The sequence below is a fragment of the Protopterus annectens genome, chromosome 3.part0 (assembly GCF_019279795.1).
Source record: "Protopterus annectens isolate FY-2018-M chromosome 3.part0, PAN1.0, whole genome shotgun sequence".
Taxonomy (NCBI): domain Eukaryota; kingdom Metazoa; phylum Chordata; order Ceratodontiformes; family Protopteridae; genus Protopterus; species Protopterus annectens.
Window position 1 is genome coordinate 862,428,902 of NC_056731.1, and position 20,793 is coordinate 862,449,694.

The window sequence follows — 20,793 nt, forward strand, 5'->3', positions numbered from 1 at the left end:
CTCAAAGGAATATTATCAAGGTCTAAAGACGTAATTACTCCCTTATGGCTCAGTATTGATCAGACCAATTATCGAGTACAACTCCCCCGTCTGGATGTATGTCAGTAAACATATCAAATGACTGGAACGACCCAAAGGTTGCTTACAAAAAAAAAAAAAATACAAAAACAAAATCACAGGCTTAATGTTTCTGAGCTACCAAGAGAGGCTAGAAACAATATTCCTTCATTCAAAGTTTTCTAGACTTTTGTGGGGCAATCTCTGTCTCACTTACCATACCATTAGAGACCTGGTTGTCCTGGACCTCATGTATCTCCTCAAGTCCAATATCTCAGCCAGTACTAGAACAAGAGACCTAAATCTTCACCAGCCCATACAGTCAGTATTTCACAAATTCTGAGTGTTGTGTAATACATACAAAAAAATAAGCCAGTATGCTGTGTACAATGGAAGCTACAGAAGAAGGCAGACTTCCGGAAAGGCAAACGAGCAGCTTTAATATTATTCTAATTATTGATTCACATAAACCAGCAGCAAGAAGTATCTATCATCATAAGTAAGTGGTTGGTATTTTCTATAACCATGAAGGGTGAACTACAGATCAGTATTCCGCTTCTCACACTTGCTCCACACAATCCTGTGAATGCCTTCGTGAACATGTTTCTCAGATTATACGGTATTTCTTAACATAGCTAAAAATGGAGTCTGCAGCTGGATTGTACTGTTGTACTTACATAAACTAAACACCTCAGTGTAGATGCAACACATTTAATGAAGTAATAAATCACAGTAATCATGTAGTCTATTCAGTACCTTAGGCCAATATACGAACTTTAACTATGGTTCTATAATGTAAGCTCGCACACAAAAATCTTGCCTGTGCAAACTTTGAAAACTGATATACCAAATGTGGCTTTTTGAAGTAATGTCTTTGCTCCCGTGAACTACCTTTTTGCCTCCAAAACCTCTCAGACTTTACACACACACACACACACACACACACACACACACACACACACACACACACACACACACACACACACACACACACACACACACACCCATATACGGAAATCAAATGAGCTTAGAGTAATAGGTAAGTGCACTGAAAAATGCATTTAAAATTTCTTTCTTAATGTGTATCAGGAAGAGATTTTATTACAATTAGAACATGCAGTACAACTGCTGCACTGACATTCCTTACAGAATAAATCATTAAACAATGAAAGTATCAAGATGTATCTAACCATTTTGGATTTCATATTCAGAAATACTGGAAACCAAAAATCACCAAAATATTATATTTAAATACAACAAAACCACAACCTTCTTCACATACCTGGTCCTATGCCCACTTTAATGATGTCTGCTCCAGCAAGAATAAGCTCTTCCACCATCTCTCCTGTTACCACATTGCCGGCCTGAAATATTGAAGGACATAAATTTATGGAGTATTCTGTGTTGCAGATTAAAAAATGTAGATTAACCATTATAATACTCAAAATGTTACTGGAATGAATACACTTTGTCTTAATGCAGTCATAAACCCAACCCAAACTAAGTGGGTTGACATTAGCCTTCTTCCTCTTATTTGTTTGCACAGTGTTCTATATTTGTTTATAGAGATCTTGAATTAAAAACTCAAAATTCAACAACAGGCCCAAAATTAGTATAGCAAGACTGTAAAGAACCAGTTTAAAAAATAAATGCTAGATTACCTCATTCAGAAACTGTCAAAATTCTAATATGAAATAATGAAATTGTACACGCCGTGTACATATTAGTATGGAATACAAACTATTTCCAGTTTTTAAATCTGTCTGAGAACTCTAACAGATCTCTCCCTTCTAACTGCAGTACATGAAGTACAGTGCAAGTGACTAGTGGGTAATTAAGGCGCAGTGCAGGTAGGCTGCTACAGGCAGCAAGAGGCTCTAATGGTTGTGGTGGTAGACAATGATTTTTATACTTCTGACTTTAATATAGTTCCACCTCATCCAAGACAATAGCCTTGAATAACCAACTGTCTCAAATGACATTAGACACACAGCTAAGTTCTACAACATAACCACATATGGCACATATATGAATCTGCAGACTGCAATAAGAGATGCTGTAATACCGTGCAATTGTGCAAAAACCTAAAGCAGTCTAAAGAATTGAACAAGTTAATGCAAATCCTCATATATTTTTATAATGTTCTACATTCCAGTATACGTGTGGTTATATTTTTCTTTAGAATTTGACTACGAGGCCAGTATCTGTTGTGGCAATCTTTTCCTCAGAGGCACTGATTTGGTGTCTCTTTCTTTCTTTTATTTATTTATTTATTTATTTTTTATTTTTAATGGGTGCATCTTACAAAGCTTCCAAAAACTTATCTGCTTTATAAGCACAGACAAGCTCTGTCTTTGGTCAGGTTTCAAGACAGGATATTCTGAAGAACCCAAAGGAACGTAAAACATACCTAAGACTCTCTTTTTCTTGCCTTTGTTGATTGAAGTGTTACACATTTATGATTAATACTGAACCAGTCTGAATTATTTCACAAGAACATGACATATTTCCTGTGATGATCTGGCCTTATGAGATGTGTGTGTGTGTGTGTGTGTGTGTGTGTGTGTGTGTGTGTGTGTGTGTGTGTGTGTGTGTGTGTGTGTGTGTTTTATTCTTTAGAATCTGGCTGTGTGCCCACAATACTTTGAAATTACCTTTTCTCCAAAGCCAATACTTTGGAGTCTTCTTGTTATTTTGATTTTTAAGCATAGTAATAAATCAACAAAACAACACCAAAAATCGCTGCAGTTTCTCAAAGGAGATTGTAAAGAAAACTTAAAAGTAAAGGATAAAATTCAGGGAGTATAAAAGCACAGGGAGAACAGGATAGAGAATATCACCAGTAAAAATGGAAGCAAGTACTGTTCCCATCAGAACAACCATCAAGGCTTAAACTGAGGAAAATACACTTCTAAAACGGTGATACAACACTATATAAATATTTCAGAAAGCTAAGAAAAACTATTATGCTACACTAACAGTTAAATAAGTACAAGGACTTCCTATTGGTGCTTGATGTCCAAGTACACATTCTCTAGTCATCTTGATTTACCAATAAAATTAATTTGTTGTCCATATTAATTGACAGTATACCTTATTGACATATTCTTAAAAGAAGCATCTCTAAGGATTCTCTTTATAAAGACTGTCCAACTCAAAAATAGCAGATGCAACAAGCTGACCCTTCCATCATGGAACTTCAGAGGTCCATGGCTACAGGGCTGAAGGAATTTCATGCATTCAGTGTGAAGCACAGAGCAGACCAAGGCAGCATAAATTCTCTTTGCAAAGATGTAAATTAAATTTGGGAGTCATGTTCAACAATTGTAGGAACAAAATGTTAATGTGCAAAAACTGCAGACTTCAATAACCAAGCTCGTCAGTGATAACCTAACAACAAAACAGAAGTTAAAGGGCATGCAGTTTTCTAGACTTCTGGCTATTGTGTCACATGTCAAGCAGATGGTTGTCCCAATGTGGTGCTTTGGCAGTAAAGTAAGTGATAATGCTGCAGCTATTGTTTTGCCACTTTCTGGCCATACAGCACCTGTGGATATCAATATGGTACTTAAGAGCACTTTCTCATGCTATTGGCAAGGTAAGATCTGGTATATCCTCATTGTATCAAACATCTAAGCAACAATATCATGGCCTAAAAGGCACTGTGGCTGAAGTTATGGCTAAAACATATTTCCCGGAAACTGATATGGGGACTTAGCTGACTGCATGAAACCAAAATGCAAAAAGATTTATTCTAACACTATGCTGTTACACAGAATGAATGGCTTAAGAACAGACACCAAAAATAATATTAGGGTGAATGGGCTTCCTGAAAATGTACAACTGAGGTATTATAGATTTTATGTAGAGCTGGAGCCCAAAGTTTTTGAAAAAGTCTAAGTCGTGTGGCTTTATTACTAAAATGGCACAGCAGTCATTTCTCTTGAAACCCACAGCTCCAAATACCATACTAAGCCCCGTCCTTGTAAAATTTCTTAACTGCAAGTTGAAGGAGCTGATTTTGAAGACTGCAAGGTATTCCATTTCTGCCTGTTAATATACAATAATCACTTTGAGAACAACTGTTCTGCTATTGTTGTGTGGCAAAGGAAGGATTTCCATGAATTGATCAAATGTATGAGATGAAAAGCACTTAACTTCAATCTTATTTATCTAGTTAAACTACCTTATCCTGCAAGAGGAAATTGTGGTTCTCTCTGAAGTGTCTACGACTGTCACTTTATTGCAACAAACTATACAGTACTAAAACTAGTGACCTACTGCAGCAAGTTACTTCCTCCACAACAAATGTGTTGTCAAGATAGTATCACCTTATGTGCAGGAGGTCTAATGGAAAACCAAAGACAGGAGATTTCAGAATGAGGTGCTGGTACATTGATTGGGAGCCTTGGAATAGGTTCATGAGAAAATGAAGTGAACATTCAGAATGGAGTATACTTAATGGATCATGCTTCTGATGTTTCCAAGGACCTGCTTTACCTCATTTTCTTATACAGCTGCAAGCATATTTCATCTGTACTGCTCTGCTGCAGTAACCTAGAAGGTGTAAGTCAAGGAGCTATTCATCATTATGAAATATGATCATTTATTTTACATTGCACTTCTAGTGTGTGTGTGTAAATGTATGAAATCTGTTTCATTTTTGTGTGTCTTATTCTGCAGAACTGAATATGTTTGGATACTTGCTTGTGGTTTTGATTGCAAGGCTTAGCATATTTTTGCTCTGGACAATGGCTTAAGAAAACCTTTTTTTCTTACAAACAGCTTAACCATAGGTGGTGGCAGCAGTATTACAAGCAATGGGCTCAGTCATTCATCCTTCGACTACATGACCGTAATCTTATTCTTTCATGCTCAGCTGCTCTCTATATTGAATGTGGGCCATTATGGTGTCGGGTAACATAACTTATTTGTGCTCAATGATGTAATTAATCTGAGTGAATTTGGTCTGATATAGTACAATAGTGAATTGTGAATGCCCTTCTGTATGGCTTGATCATTTGTGGATGCGGAAGGGATATGGCAGTCAGGATAATTTAGTTATTCTCAAAAAAATCAGAAACTGCTTGAAGGTTTTACCCCTTTAGCACAGCTTCTGAGTAAGACCTAAAATAGGGTCTGTGGGCTCATTCACCATGACTAATATAGTCTTGCCTAGCTGCTTACAGTGGTTTTATGCTTCACTGCTTCATTTTTGGATGGCACCTATTTCCTCTGGCTGGCTGCTGTATATTCCTTGAGATTACAAGTGTATACCTGATGTAACTACAGGTGAAAAGTGTTTTCATTTTTTTTATTTTGTCAAGTACCATAGCTCTAGATGGTGACAGGACTGAGAAGGCTTTCTGCTGGGTACACTATTTTCCCTCCCCCTTCACTTGTTTTCGATCTGACCATTTCTAATCACCTCACTTTTGGGCTGCTGGCTCACAGAAGTTTTGAGATTATTCCTAATGAATGCAGTTGTGAAGATTTGGCCTACGGTTTTCCGTAGGTTTGTTTATAGGTGGAGTTCACCAGCACTCAGCAGTGGGTTCTATATGAAATGGAATGAGGGAAGCATTCAAAGTTCTGATTTTTTTTAAATCTGCCTCCTGTATTGAGGTTACATGCTTTTAGCAATTATGGGATTTGGGATAGCTCTGTACAATATTAATGGGACAGGTAATTCTATTAAATGTGCTAGACTAATCAAGAATTTTAAATTATTACAATTAGTCTGTCTTTAAGAGACTTATCTTAATAAAACTGAATATAACAAGTTAGGTTTTCAATAATCTTATCTTGATAAAACTAGACACTGGAAGTTAGGGAAGATATGATACAGGTTATCAGCCCCTTCATCATACTTTAGCAGATGGCAGCGAGGGGTCACCATCCTGTTATGGGAGAAGGCTGAACCCTTTAGGATCCTTGGATAAGGAGGGGTTGTCAGCTGGGATGAAGACTATGCATGGGGATTATGTTTTGAACTGGAATATTCTATCTTTATCTTAACTTCCTCCACTCCAAGGATGTTCTCTAATATAGATTTCTATCCAGAGGAGTTTAATTTCATTGGGGATTTTAATGGAATCTTATTTCTTATGGATACTAGTAATTCCATGTGAAAAGAGATCTCATTATTGCGTAGGGAACTAAATAATGTACGCACTAGCATGGGACTGAAGAACCTAGGTGGGCCTAACATAACCAGGAATACCCTGACTGTACTTTATTCAGTACTCTGGTTCTTGGACTTAAAACAACAGGATATATATATTTTTTGTCAAATGACTTAGCAGAGGGTTACTCCCCTTCGGAAGTATGCATCTCCTTTTAATGATCACTCTTTAATAAAACAGGTTCTACTTTGGAAACTTATATGAACAATGGCAGCTTCCAGGCTCTTTTACCTCTGTATTCGAGTTGCAGCAAATGATCAAAGAGCTAGTCCATTTTTTAGCAGTGAAATGAAAAATGAAGAAGCTCTCAAGCAGGTAATGTGGGATTCATTCAAACCACCTCAACTGGCTTCCTCCAATCAGGAGCAGCATAGGCCTTCCATCAGGATTATCCCAGAATGCCAAGCTCCTCACCCTCTCAACAAAAGTGAGGCCAGCAACCAAGGAACCTCATTATCACCTCCTGCATCCATGATCTCATCCTTTTGCTCAGTGTGACCATAACAGAGGATGAGGTATAGAATGACTCATGGATTGAGAGTTTACTCCTAGGCTTCATCTCTCACTTCAACAACACAGTCTAATACAATGACTGCAATACTGTCCCAGCTACATTTATCTGTTGAATGTTCTCCTAAGTTCCTCTACCATCAGTTATAAAAAAATGAAACGTTTAATTTATCTGAAATACAGTACAGAGCATTACGTCCTACTGGCAGCTTCAAACAAAGTATTACTTCTTGGAGACTTCAGCTGTAAGTGGTCAGGCCAGACAAACATCAGTTGCCCAGAATATTACTGAGACATGTAGGTGAACCATCAAGATGTAGGCTAAGAAGCAACTGAAAACCTCAAAGGCACTTATTGACAGCTTTTGTGAAGGACCTAACTATAAATGCCTAAATAACAATTTATTTTATTTTAATGGCAAATTATATGCACAAAAGAAAGGTAATACTATAGGGCAAAGTTTGCCCACTAATTAAGCCAAGCTGATCATGGATTTGCTGGATAAAAGTACATCAATAGTCATATATGTTTTTGTGCAAATGTGAAATTGTATTATTCTTACATATTGATATCTTTTTATTTGCCAATGACAACTTTCTTTTTTTTCCTTAAACAAGTTGTGGTTTACACTACACTTGATTTTAGCTGAAAGGCCATTAGTGATAACAGTCTAATGAATGTGGTCTTTCTCTTGCATATATTACAGGACAACAACACACTATTTAAGAAATGGAGATTTGAATCAACATATTTTAGGAAACCAACAGCAGTCAACAGTTTATTGACTGTGGATAGTGCTATCCTAGTCATCCTAAACATTTAGTTTAATACATGCCATGATGGGAGTTTATGAAAGCCTGGAAATTGTGTCCCAATATGCAAGAATTTGAAAGAGTGGCTCAAAAATAACTAGCCGATTAACCCATATTGCTATCCTTTGGTTTACTGTAGAGTGGGTCATGAAACTGGTGGTGCAAATCTTGGAGATATTTTGGGCCTTTGATCCACGGTGGTGGTGCTGCGGTAGCGTTGTCACCTCACAGTAAGATACTGTCTGGTTCGATTCTCATCTAGAGCATCTTCTGCGTGGAGACATGCATGAATGGGCATACCTTCGTTGAAGGTTGTGCGTCAGGGCTGGTAACTCGGCACGTAAAAATCAACTACCAATCATTAGTGGACCGGAGTTCTGCTGTGGTGACCCCTAACCGGGAAAAGCCGAAAGATGCAACAACAACATAAAGATTCAGAAAAAGATACTTATATTGTTAGTAGATATGCCTCCTATATTCAGAGTTAAGCTAGCATTATTGAAAAGCACTGGAATGCTAAGTAACAATGTTTTGTGGAAATTAATTCCAAAAGTGAAATGCCTGAGATGGGTGGTAAGATGCACACTGTGGGGTATATGAAGAAATATAAGAGCAGAAGCCAAAGTAGCTCCAATTGCAGAAAAGGTCAGACAGAACAGATTACTGTGGTTTGGGCACATGCAGAAAAGCAGAAGACAATCTGGTAAAGAAAATTTGGGACAGACAAGAAGAAGGCAAGAAAAAATAAGGACATCTAGCAAAGCAGTAGATTGTGTGAAAGAAGACCTGTGGCAGTCAGTGTGAAGAAGGTTGAAGAGCTACACTGAATAGAGAGAGATGGCAACAGTTGACATGACACCCCATGATGATAATGATGATGAAGTCCAAATAGACCCAAATGCTCTTACAGAAACTCATGTACTCTCTCTGACATAACAGTTAATTCAAGTCTCATTTCAATATGTCCCAATAATCAATAAAATGAAAAGAATGTGTCTTTGCTGGTCAGTCAAGCTGTTACAGAAAATGTGTGGTGTATGACTTTAAGTCTCCAGGTAAGTTTTACTTTGATCAATCCGGCAGAAAAGTTAAGATTAATAATACTGGAACACAAGTAAGCATTCAGTAGTCCTGTGGCACATTTTATGAAATTCATCAGTTACAACTTTTGTTATATAGCTAGCACTAAAGACATGTTTGTATGTGAACATTATTAACTTTTGCATAAGAAAGAAGATTGGTTTATTTAGAAATGTCAGCAATTATATCCTTTTGAATTAAATAAAGAACTGTAAATAAATTACAGAATTTGACTATTTTGAATATTTATTAGCAGGGCAGTGGGACAAGACATTTTTAATATAAACTTGTGCTTTTCTTTGCTTTTATTGCAATTGATATTATTTATATTGGATATAATTGCATACATTTGTACTCATGTATGTGTACCTGCATGTCTGTTAATATGTGTTATGTTCTTATATAATCTATTTACTTCAGTGCAGATATTTGTATTCATAATTATTTGTATGTATGTTGATATATATTTATGTATTTGTACACCTACAGGTGGATATGCACTGTTGCTTTTCTTTGTACTTTCTCTTCCTTTTTCCAACAAGTATATACCATGCCAGTAGTCTACCATATTCCTTGCTGTTTTAACTAACAATAGTACCAATAGCTTTTAGTTTAATGTTATTTTAACTCTCAATAGTTCCAGTATATGTAGTTTAATGTTGCCAGCCACACTCTAGAATGTTATTTAACCCGTAGTACATCTTCTGTGCCCTTTGTCTCCTGTTTTTAAATTTATATCTGCAACATTTCCATCTTTGGCTATCTCTCTTTTTACCTCTTCAGCTCTGATTTTCACAGTTGCGTCCTTTCTGATTGTTATATTCAGTGCCGTTTCACACTGCTGACCTAACCTTGTCAGTACTGGTTCCAACCAGCTAGGCCACTGTGATATCCATCTCCACACTCTCTCCAACCCCTCCCCCAGTTTCTTTCACTTTCTTTTCTTTCCAACCCCTCCCCCAGACTCTTTAACTTTGCCTTCATTCCTGTGGTGCCATCTTTACCTCTATGAACCACTCTAATCCTTTCCCTATACCACTGCTAGAACGTCCCTTACCCCCTTGCATACTTTTCTCTGAACTTGCCTTCCACTCCACTGATTGTTTTTTTTTTTTTGTTTTTGACCTTTGATTCTTCCTTCCCTTGGCTCTACCCGGTCCGTTCACCCTGCGGGCTCACTCTGCTCCCCTACTCTACCCCCAAATTCTACCCACCCCCAATACCCCTACACTTATATTTACCTAGCCACTCCCAACACTTCCACAGTCCAATCCAAACTACCCATCATACCCCCCAAAATCCCCTCGCACAGAACACCCATTAAAGTAAGCCTACCCTTCAGAGTTTACTGCCAAACACAACTTACCCTAATAACCAACCAATTAACCTAAACCATAATCTCTTACTCAAATAAATGAACTTCACAACTTAACTCACCCTTTACTTCTACTCTAATAACCAACATCATGACCTTCAAACCTTTATCCCTACTTACTCAAATAATACTTCTAATTACCTTAACTTACCTAAACTATATCACCCAACCTACTAACGCAAACCACTCTCCCCCATTTCACACGACTACCCCATCCTGTAGAAAGTATATGTTTACTGTTACCCTTATATCTCCAGTGTCCACCCCCTCAACACTAGCATGCTCTTCCCCTATAGACTCCTACCTAACTCTAAAAACACTGTTCACAACTACACCAGTCTAATGTCCACAAAAGCCTCTACCTTATACTACACCCCAAACAAACCAAATACTTCATCCATCATCTTATCTCTATCCTTCTCTCCGGGGACATCCAACTAAACCCAGGCCCCTCTACCACACCAAATCCAACCCCCAACCACCCCCCCGCAACAGGCAAACCCCTCCACTTCTCAGCTCTAAATGCTCAGAGCCTATGTAACAAAATTCCAAACATTCACGCCTGGCTTCTACATAACCATCCCAATATTCTCTCCATCTCAGAAACCTGGCTTAAGCCCCACATACAAGATTCTGAAATAACTCCTGGCTTAAGCCCCACATACAAGATTCTGAAATAACTTCTCCCAACTACCACGTGTTAAGGAATGACAGAACACAAAAAAAGGGGGGTGATGTAGCACTCATTTACTCGCCATCCCTCTTAGTCAACCCCTATACCAAACCCTTTCCCAAATTTGGCAAGGCAGAAATAATACCAGCCCTACTCCACCTAAACAAGCCTAAACTCATATTTGTTCTCTCCCAATATATTCCCCCTGGAGACAATATCTCATCCCTTGAATATATTCTCTCCTGGGTCTCTACCAACATTACTCACAAAACCATAATCCTGGGAGACGTGAACATAAGCTGGGCCACAATCCAATCTCCCACTAACTTACTCAATATTAACTTATATAACTTTACACAACTAATCAATTCCACTACCAGGCCTTCCAAGAACTCCATTACTGGAAGTACAATAGACTGGATTCCAGTATCCCATCCTCACTATAGCACTGATAGTGGTATTCTCCCAGACCCACTAGCTGCCCACTTCCCCACTTTTGCTCACCATCTCCCCTCTTCCATACAACTAACTCACACCTATATTTCCACTCGCTGCCTAAAGAACTTCAATTCTGAAACCTTCTCAAATGTATTGAAAAGCACAAACTGGAACCCATTAAAGACTCTTGCCCTAGATAATGTTCTCTCCTACTTTAACTCTACTTTCACAAACCTGCTCAACTCCTTTGCCCCTCTAAAAACAAAATGTATAAAAAGTAACCCTGTACCTTGGTTAACCAAAAGTACCTTAGCTATCATGCAACTCCGTGACAAAGCCTGGACACGTTACCATAAAAATAAAACCACTATCACCCTAAACGAATATAAAACACTATGAAATAAAGTAAAAAAACATATTACCCCAGACCGCAAAGCCTATCGCTTCACTCTCCAAATCAACCACAGCACCAATCCCAAACTATTTTGGAAAGGAATCTCATTTCTCCGCAATCCAGGAAAAAAAGAAAACCCTTGCCCCAACCCCGATGCCTCTGACATGGACTTAGCCACCCAATTTAAATCTTTCTTCACAGAGTCCATAAGCAAGCTAACATCATCCTTCGCCACCTCTATAACCCCTCCTCATCATGCACCCATCGCTTCCTCCCCTAGCATCCCTTGCCACCAACCTCCACCTCTCTCTATCAATCCCGTCTCTATATCCACCATAAAAAAACTTCTCCTAAAATTAAAACCTGGTACCAATGCCCCTGGTGAAATTCCCTCCTACTTCCTAAAATTAGCCGCAGGTGCCACTGCTCTCCCTATCAGCATACTAATTAATCGGTCTATCTCAGAAAGCCAGGTCCCCCAGCTCTGGAAGAAAGCCTTTATTATTCCTCTACATAAAGGAGGTAATAATAATGACATTCCAAACTTCTACCCTATTGCTATCTTATCCCCTATTTCTAAGCTTCTTGAAAAATGTATCCACCAGCAACTCTTACCCTATCTCATCAACAATCAACTTCTTACCCCCACACAGCATAGATTCAGACCCGGTCATAGCACCTCCACTGCTCTCCTCTCCTTCCTTGAAAAAATTAACAAAGCCCGTGATTCCGGCCATTTCATGTCCACCCTTCTCCTCGACCTCTCCAAGGCATTTGACACTATTTCCCACAACCTGATTCTTAATAAACTCTCCAAACTAAACCTATCCCCTTCCTGTACCAAGTGGTTCTCCAGCTACCTCACAATGAGACAACAAGCAGTCAAATGGAATAAAGCCACTTCACCCTTCCTTAATACTCCCACAGGTGTCCCCCAAGGTTCCATTTTAGACCCCCTACTATTCAACATATTCATTAATGACTTCTACCAAGCCATTCCAAAATCCACCCTCATCCAATATGCCAACAATTCTACCATTATCTTTTCCTCCTCTTCTATCTCCACTCTAAATAAGCTTACCCAAACTACCTTCAGCTCTACTAAGCAGAGATGCTAGACAATCATCTGGCTCTTAATGCAACCAAAACTAAACGTATATTATTCACTGCCTCCAAAGCCTTTGCCCTAGATAAAGAGTCATTTATAATCACCAGCAAAAATAATACTCCCCTAGAAATAGTTTCTGACACTAAACTACTAGGAGTACTCATAGATGATCAACTAAAATTCGACAAACATTTACAAGTAAATAGAAAAAACCCACAACAAAACTTGGTATGCTATACCGCCATAATCGTTATATCTCTCCTTCTACTTGGCTCATAATAGCCAATATTTATCTCATCCCATCCCTCCTATATGGTGCAGCTATCCTCACCAATCTGCAATCTTCCCTCAAAACAAAACTCTCCTCTTGCTATAACAAGATATCAAAATTTGCAGCAGGTCACAGAGCCAGTTCTCATCACTGTAATTCTCTTCACCAACTAAACTGGCTTGAGCTACCTAACCTCCTCACTTCTACCCAACTCATCCAAGCACACAAACTCATTTACAACCCCTCTCTTTGTCCCTCCCTAGCCACTACCTTTGAAATGTATGAACCAGAATGACATCTAAGATCTAATTCTCCAAAACTAATTAAATTGCACAACCCACATGTCCAGCTGGGAATCACCTAATGCCCTTCTCTCTTGCACAACTCTTGAATTCTCTACCATCTCCTATCCGCATCACCAGCAGTCTCTCCTCATTCAAAACCTTGCTGCACTCACACCTAACTTCACAATGGAAGTGCTCCTGTTCCCATCCTGCTTAATCCTTCTGATACCACTTCCTACTCTCCTAGAACTAAATATGCCATCACTGCCTCCTATAATTCCACAGCTCTATTGAACTATTTGACCAACTACTTAACAGTTACCCTATGCTGCTACTTTTGTGTAAAAAAAAAGTGTTTTGTTTTTTTTTACTGCTGTTTTACACACTATACTGATGTATTCTATCATTAACCTTGTTGTATTATATTTACTTTGTATTCCTATGAGATAATCTGTAATGTAAATGTGCAATGTGTACTATGTATTTGTATTTTTCTGGAGCTTTTCTTTCCAGGACTCCACTGAAAACGGGCTCCTTGTTGCCCAATTGGACTATCCTGGCAAACAAACTACAAATAAATAAATAAATAAATAATAAATAAATATGGATGACTGAACTAATTAATTACATGATTAATTTAGTACCTCTTGTATACCAATGGATAATTATTTGGGAGTTTATAATATTTACATATTTTGCTTTATATTATTTGCTTTTAACCACTGAAGGTACTAGCACAGGCACTTAAGGTACTTAATATAGAGGGTTATGATGTGGTCTCTGATCATAATAAAGTTGTTATGGGCTCAGGAGATGGACACCAAGAAATTCATATCAACAGCAAAGCAAAGCTTCAGAAATTATCTTGTCTTCTATGTCAAAAACATATAACAGGGAGAGGGAGACTTATGTCTGGCCTACACAGCAATTCAAGACCCAAACCTAATGAACTTGCTGCATATCCATAAATCAAACGAGACTAGGGCTACCCATTCCAGGGACCTAAATATGGCTTGCACCTCAAACAAGACATGCTGGAGGGACAGATTTGTGTGAAACAGAGCACCTCTATGACATGTTCAAGCAGAACCTGGACGAGTGGATGGGGCACCATAAATTCTTACCAGCTATAGTGCCCACAACCTCCTAGACATGGGCAGTCTTCACTAAATGCAAACTAGGGTATTGACTAGCATTTCTATGCTATTGCATTGGGATGATATGGCTAGGCTTAAAATTACCTCTGGGTCAATAGCCTAGTAATCTCCTATGATCCTATGAACAAATTTGTTATGATCAGAGAGACCCAATTGTAATTCTTTGTAATCCAAACCTCACCAGTAGCATACAAGGATAAAGCAATGACTACCACCTAAGTGACCAGAGTTCGATTAGTGGCTTGAGCGTGACATCATTAGCTCTAGTGGTGTGTGAATTGTTGTTTCCTGCCTAAGTATTGCTGATCTCCGTGTGGATTTGATTTTAGATTTGAGCTATTCACTTATGGTTTGGTTACTTCCATTTTTTTAGCTTTACTCTTACATTTTTTGTTTTGTTTTAGTTTTTGATCTTTTTGGAATTTTAAGAGGTCTTGGCTAGGGTCAGTTAGAAAATAATTATTTTGTACACAGTGAATAAGATACAACTAATTAGTGGGAGAAGTTCAGAAATAGCATTCCTCAGATAACTACACGTATTGAGTGACATCTTTAGCTATGGTGTAGTGGGACTTGCTCTGCCTAAGCATCACCCATCCACCCTACTACTGCTATGCTTTTAAAGTTGGTGGCTTTTGAAATGCCCACCCCTGCTATAAATGTAACTTTGGATACCCCTCCCAGTCTCATCTCATCAGCTCATTTTACTGAGCAAAGGAAGATCAACCGGGAAGCCCTCCAATCTCTTAAACATGAATTATCTTTTGTTTCCTGTGAATTATCTTCTGTTTCCTACCTTCCCACTTACTAAAAAAATAAAATAATTGCACTTTATTCAGCTGCCTTTACTGTATTTGTGCTTATTCCTACTTCATTTAGTTTATTTTGCTGCACATTCAGTTGGAATTTAATCTGCTGCATGTATTACTGCTTGTTAGTAGCCTGATTACATTGTAATTGTTATTCTAAGCCTCTTAGTTCTGATTTAAGCACTTGGGTTCCAAACTAGTTATCTTACATTAGTAAGGTTTGTGGTCTACACTCTTGTGGCAGGAGTGGTAACTTACACCCTTCTGAGTTGGGAATTGCTGTCTGAAGGCTTATTGTGTCTGCTATTTTAAAACTGTCCTTGTTCTACATTAAGCACTTTGGCTCCAGAACAGTTACTTTACATTAAGAAGGTTTGTGATCTACATTCTTGTGGGAGAAGAATGTACCTTCCAACATTACTGTGCTGGGAATTGCTGGTGAAGGCTTATTGTGCCTATTGTTCAAAGTGTTGTTTCTCTGGTTTAAGCACTTGGGCTCAAAAACAGTTGTTTTGCATTAGGAAGGTTTGTGGTCTACACTCTTGTGGCAGGAGAGGACAACCTATGCCCTTCTGAGTTGGGAATTGCTGGTGTAAGCCTTACTGTGCCTTTACTTGATTGGCTCAAGAATCAGCTTGATTAAAATTTGAATCTCTGTGCCTGTGGCATTTGGAGACATTTGGCAACCATGCTACTTAAAAAGAAGGGTGTTGCTTGTGTATATTCACTATTTTGGCACTTGTTTTTTCTTTTGTTTTTTTTTTTTTGCCGTATTGAGCATTTCTGTGTTGAATACCTGTATTTTTTGACCTTTTTTTAAAATCTTTAGTTAAAACTGCCATGGTTTCACTTTAGTGAGAGGAGAGAGGAATTGAGTCATTTTCTGGCCCAGGGCTGTGTAAAGGAAAGAACAGTGTGCTGTTTTTGATTGGTCACTGGGTCGTGTTTGTGTTTTTTATCAAATAGTCACTGATATTTAAGTGTCACAGTTGCACAATGCTTGGCTCTTAACCTCCTCACTCTGAAGCGTTTGGCGATCATATGGCTTCAGAAGAAGAATGTTGCTACTTTCTGCTAAACTCAACAAAAGCTAAGACTTAAATTACCATATCCACTGTTTTGGCACTTGTTTCTCACATTTTTGGTATAGCTTCATTGATTGCATGTTTCTGTGTTAAATACTTGTACTTTTTTTTACCTTTTTTACAGTCTTTAGTTAGAACTGCATTGGTTCCACTTTAATGAGAGTGGAGGGGATGTGAGTCATTTTCTGGCCCAGAATTGTGTAAAGGAAAAAAACACTGTGTTGTTTTTGAATGGCCACAAAGCGTTCTCTGTGTATATATTTTTTATATTTTTTACTGAATCTTCCCTGAGATGCAAGTATCGCAGTTGCACAATGCTTGGCTCATAACCTATGAGCAAGCTAAGACTTACATTACCATAGCCACTGTTTTAGCACTTGTTTTTTACATTGTTTTGTCACAGCTGCATTTATTGAGTGTTTCTGTGCTAAACAGCTGCATTTTTTTACCTTTTTTACAGTATTTAGTTAAAACTGCTGCTCTCTGTGCAGCAATGCGTGGCAGTGATCTGTATAGTCGTCAATATCTTGCAGTGTATTTCCCCCTTGTATTCTGTGTAGACGCAGAGCTCTTACAATGCAAATTTCCCTTAAACTATTCTTACGGTCTAGACAGATTTTTAAAACTACTAGAGCATCTAGTTTGCGCATAGCTAAATGTTGCTCATCAAGTTCTTTGTGTTATTGACCTATTCAATATTTAAATTTCCCTCACTCCTCCCAAGTAGTTCAGCAGCCATGGATATGCTCCTCCCAATCTGGTTGATATGGGTATTCTGAGGCATTGTAACAATTTCCTCATGGACAGTGACAACCCACTTATTCTTAATAAAACACATTAAGCATGCAAGAGGTGCAAATACACTTTAACACTGGAGGCAAAACTCTCTCATACAACCAAAACTAATCCTATAGAAATCATCAGTGTTGCGTGTACCATACATACTGCACAGGGTATACATATACTCTATACATAAAACTACTTCTACTGAAGCACTTACAAGTAACCTTATTAAAACACTTAAGACCCTCTTGCATAGCACAATCAAAAAAAAGGTCCCAAGCCATCATGTAAACACTCCATTATAACACCACCCACAGCTACACATAGTAACACTGTATCCAGTGCCCCTACTGCTAAGCCCTTAAGGCAAACCAGCACACAATCAAATTTCCTGGTCATTGGTGATTCTATAGTGAGGCACACTCATGTCCCCCTCACCAGTCTTAGTAAGGAGAGAGTCACGGTTAGCATTTCTGGGGCTAGGATACATTAAGTCAGACAGGCACTCAGGTCACTGAACCACAGGTATCAATATGACTATGTCATAGTTCATGTGGGTGTTAATGACCTGAGATGTACTTCCCTTGACTATATGAAGAGAGATATGATCAAGCTTGCTGATTATGTATCTTGGGCAAATATGAGCCTAGTAGTGAGCAGCATGCTACCTTCTCCAAGGATGGTGCCATGTTACCAACAGAAAATGACTGATTTTAGCATTTGGCTTAGCTTCTGGTGTCAATCAGAAGTGGGTACAAGAGATAGTCTGCACTTATTCCCTCTAGGCTTTCAGATATTGGCGAAGACCTTTTCCACCCCATAGTGCCTTTTTTAGGCAATGCCAAACTGATAAATCTCCTGACTTAACTGAATCTATGAAAGAATATATGAAGGTGGTACTGCTCAGTGCTAGAAGTCTTAACAAGAATCTTCACTTCCTGCAAGCCTTCCTCTCTCTGGAGAGTGTAGACATCTGTGTAGTATGCAGACACAGTTTAAAGTAATAGACAGTAACCCAGCAGCTACTGCACAGGAGGGAACTAAAGGTGGAGCAGTCTCAGTCTATATTAAACACAACCTCACATCCAGACCAGTTAAAGTGTATGACCCACTGGAACTTATACACGTGCAACCCACCATAAGCAGAGTCTCGCACCATATCCTTGTAACCTATAGGTCCCCCTCCATGTCCCAGAAAACCCATACTACCTGTCTCAATGTACTAGAATCCCTCACCGTTCAAACCAATACAAACCAATACGATCTTCATTGGGGATCTCAACTACCCCTCTACAGATTGGGAATCCTACACCACTTCTAATGCACAAGTCCAGAGATTCCTAAACTTAATTAATAGTAACATGCTGAAACAGTTGGTCCATTCTACTACCAGGGGTACAACCATCCTTGATCTTGTACTCACAAACATGGGGAAGCAATAGTCCTCAACCAGTGCAATAACTTTGTTCTTCAGATCTGACCATAAAGCAGTACTGCTTGAAATACAAATTAAATCCGGTGACCCAGCGAAACCAAAAACCTTTAGGACCTATTCCAAAGTTAACCTCTCTATACTAAGCGACATCTTGGCTAAATTCCAAGCACCCCCACACCCAGTAAACATCATAGCATATACAAATCTATTTACAAAATCCTGTACAGCCATACTGACAGCTGTACAGAATGAGCTGTGCCCACTCATATTAAGAATAAGACAAACTCAAAAGACAATCCATCCTGGTGGAATCATAATATCAATGGGTTATACAACAAAAGAAAAAAATTCTTGGCCAAGCATAGGAGGAACAAAGTCAAACGTACTAAAAAAATGATCAATCTAAACAGGCAGCTAAGAGGGTTAAGTAATACTTCAAAGGCTAAATTTGAAGAAAAGGTAGCATCTCAGGCAAAGGCCAGCCACAAAGCTTTCTACAGCTATTTCTGTAACCTCAAGGGAAATATGTAACAATGCACAGGATTTATTGTAAATGGCAACATCCACACTGAACCTGAGGCCATTGCCAACCTTTTGGCCAACAGGTTCAGCTCAAACCCCCCCTCCCCACTCTCCCCATAGTCCAAAGGAAATACCACATACCACACTCCCCCCAACCATTACTAGGAATGGGTCTTTAATGCACTTTCCAAGGCCATAAACACTGCATCGATGGGCCCTGATAACATCCTAGGATGCTTACTAAACAGCAAGAAATAAGAAGTTATGTACCTACCATAACGTTCCATGTTAGTTGTCTTCTTCTCGCCTTCTTTCTTGCTGGTTGGGTTCAGAGCCGATCCTCGGCTCCGACTCGGCCATCTACTAAAGCTCGAGAGCTATTTACTGGCTCGAGGCCTTCCCTTATCCCACAATGCTTGGCGCTAGATACCCAGATCTCGTTTGGCAGAGCTAACACCATAGAAAAAATTTTTAAGGACACCTGTCCAAACTACAAGCTTTACCTACAGTACTAAAACAGAGGAGGACGTAACCCAGATAAGACTCAGCCAGAGGAAGAAGGCCTCAAAAAGGGACTCTTCTCGGTCTGTCCAGGCTAGGGTGAGACGCAAGAAAGAAGGCGAGAAGAAGACAACTAACATGGAAAATTATGGTAGGTACATAACTTCTTAATGTTAAGTTGTTTATCTCGCCTTCATTCTTGCTGGTTTGGACAGCGTCCCTAGCACCTTAGTCCTGGGTGGCTCATCGGAATAGACTCTTGAGCACAGTGGAAACAAAATCAGCTCTACTCCTAGAGGCCATATCCAATTTATAATCTGAAATGAAGGTATGAGGAGTGACCCATGTGGCTGCAGCACAAATAGATTCCATTGGTAGTCTGGCTTGAAAAGCTACCAAAGTAGCTAACACTCTGGTGGAATGACCTTTATGTTTAGTAGGGAGTTCTTTATGTCTCAGCTGATAAATCAAAGTAATAATAGAGGACAACCACCTGGATAAGGTTACTTTAGAAACCGGCAGGCCCTGTTTGCCCTCAGCATAGGACAGGAAGAGTTGGTCTGAGTTTCTTGTTTGCTTAGTCCTATCCAAATAAAAATGTAATTGCCTATGAACGTCCAATTGGTGTAACTTTTGTTCAGCTTTGTTCGAATAGTTAGGAAAAAAGACAGGTAAATCAATAGCCTGATTCAGGTTTGTTTCAGAAGGTATCTTGGGCAGAAAAGAAGGATTAGTCCTGAATGAAACTCTAACCTTGTGAAACACAAGGTAAGGAGGACGAATACAGAGGGCTTGAAGTTCCGAAACTCTCCTAGCTGAGGTGATGGCTACTAAAAAGAGAGTCTTCCAGGAGAGTAATTTTAAGGAACAGGAAGCCGCAGGTTCAAAAGGAGGGAGAATCAAGGATGCTAATATCAAGTTTAAATCCCACGGAGGTGGGGGATCTCTGACTGGGGGCCTAAGAAAAATAGTCCCTTTAAGAAAGGCCTTGCAAAGTTTGTGGGACATGATGCTGGTTTCTGACAGGCCAGCGTGGAAATTTGCGATAGCAGCTAATTGGACCCTAATGGTGGCAGACGAGGAACCAGCTTGAAAAAGTTCTGCTAAAAAAATCTAAAACGTGATGGACAGGGGCTATAAAGCGGTCTATATTCCTAGCCTCTGCCCAGAAAGACAAACGTTTCCACTTACTAGCATAAGTCTTCCTGGTGGTAGATTTGTGCGAAGAAAGGATGATTTCATGCACCGGCTGAGAAATATGTGGAAGCCTGGCTAAGGTTGGAAGTGGAGCAACCAAGCTGTGAGGTTGAGAGA

The 20,793-nt window shown here is 39.1% G+C and overlaps 1 protein-coding gene across 2 annotated transcripts in view; it reads right to left on the reverse strand.

The window, feature by feature from the left end:
• Window positions 1-20,793, reverse strand: part of GMPR (guanosine monophosphate reductase) — a 1,135,646-nt gene that overhangs the window by 481,435 nt on the left and 633,418 nt on the right. For both annotated transcript variants that reach the window (XM_044065201.1, XM_044065200.1), the window contains exon 5: window positions 1,340-1,421. In XM_044065201.1, coding sequence (XP_043921136.1) covers window positions 1,340-1,421 — 82 coding nt within the window. The remainder of the gene's footprint in view (window positions 1-1,339; window positions 1,422-20,793) is intronic.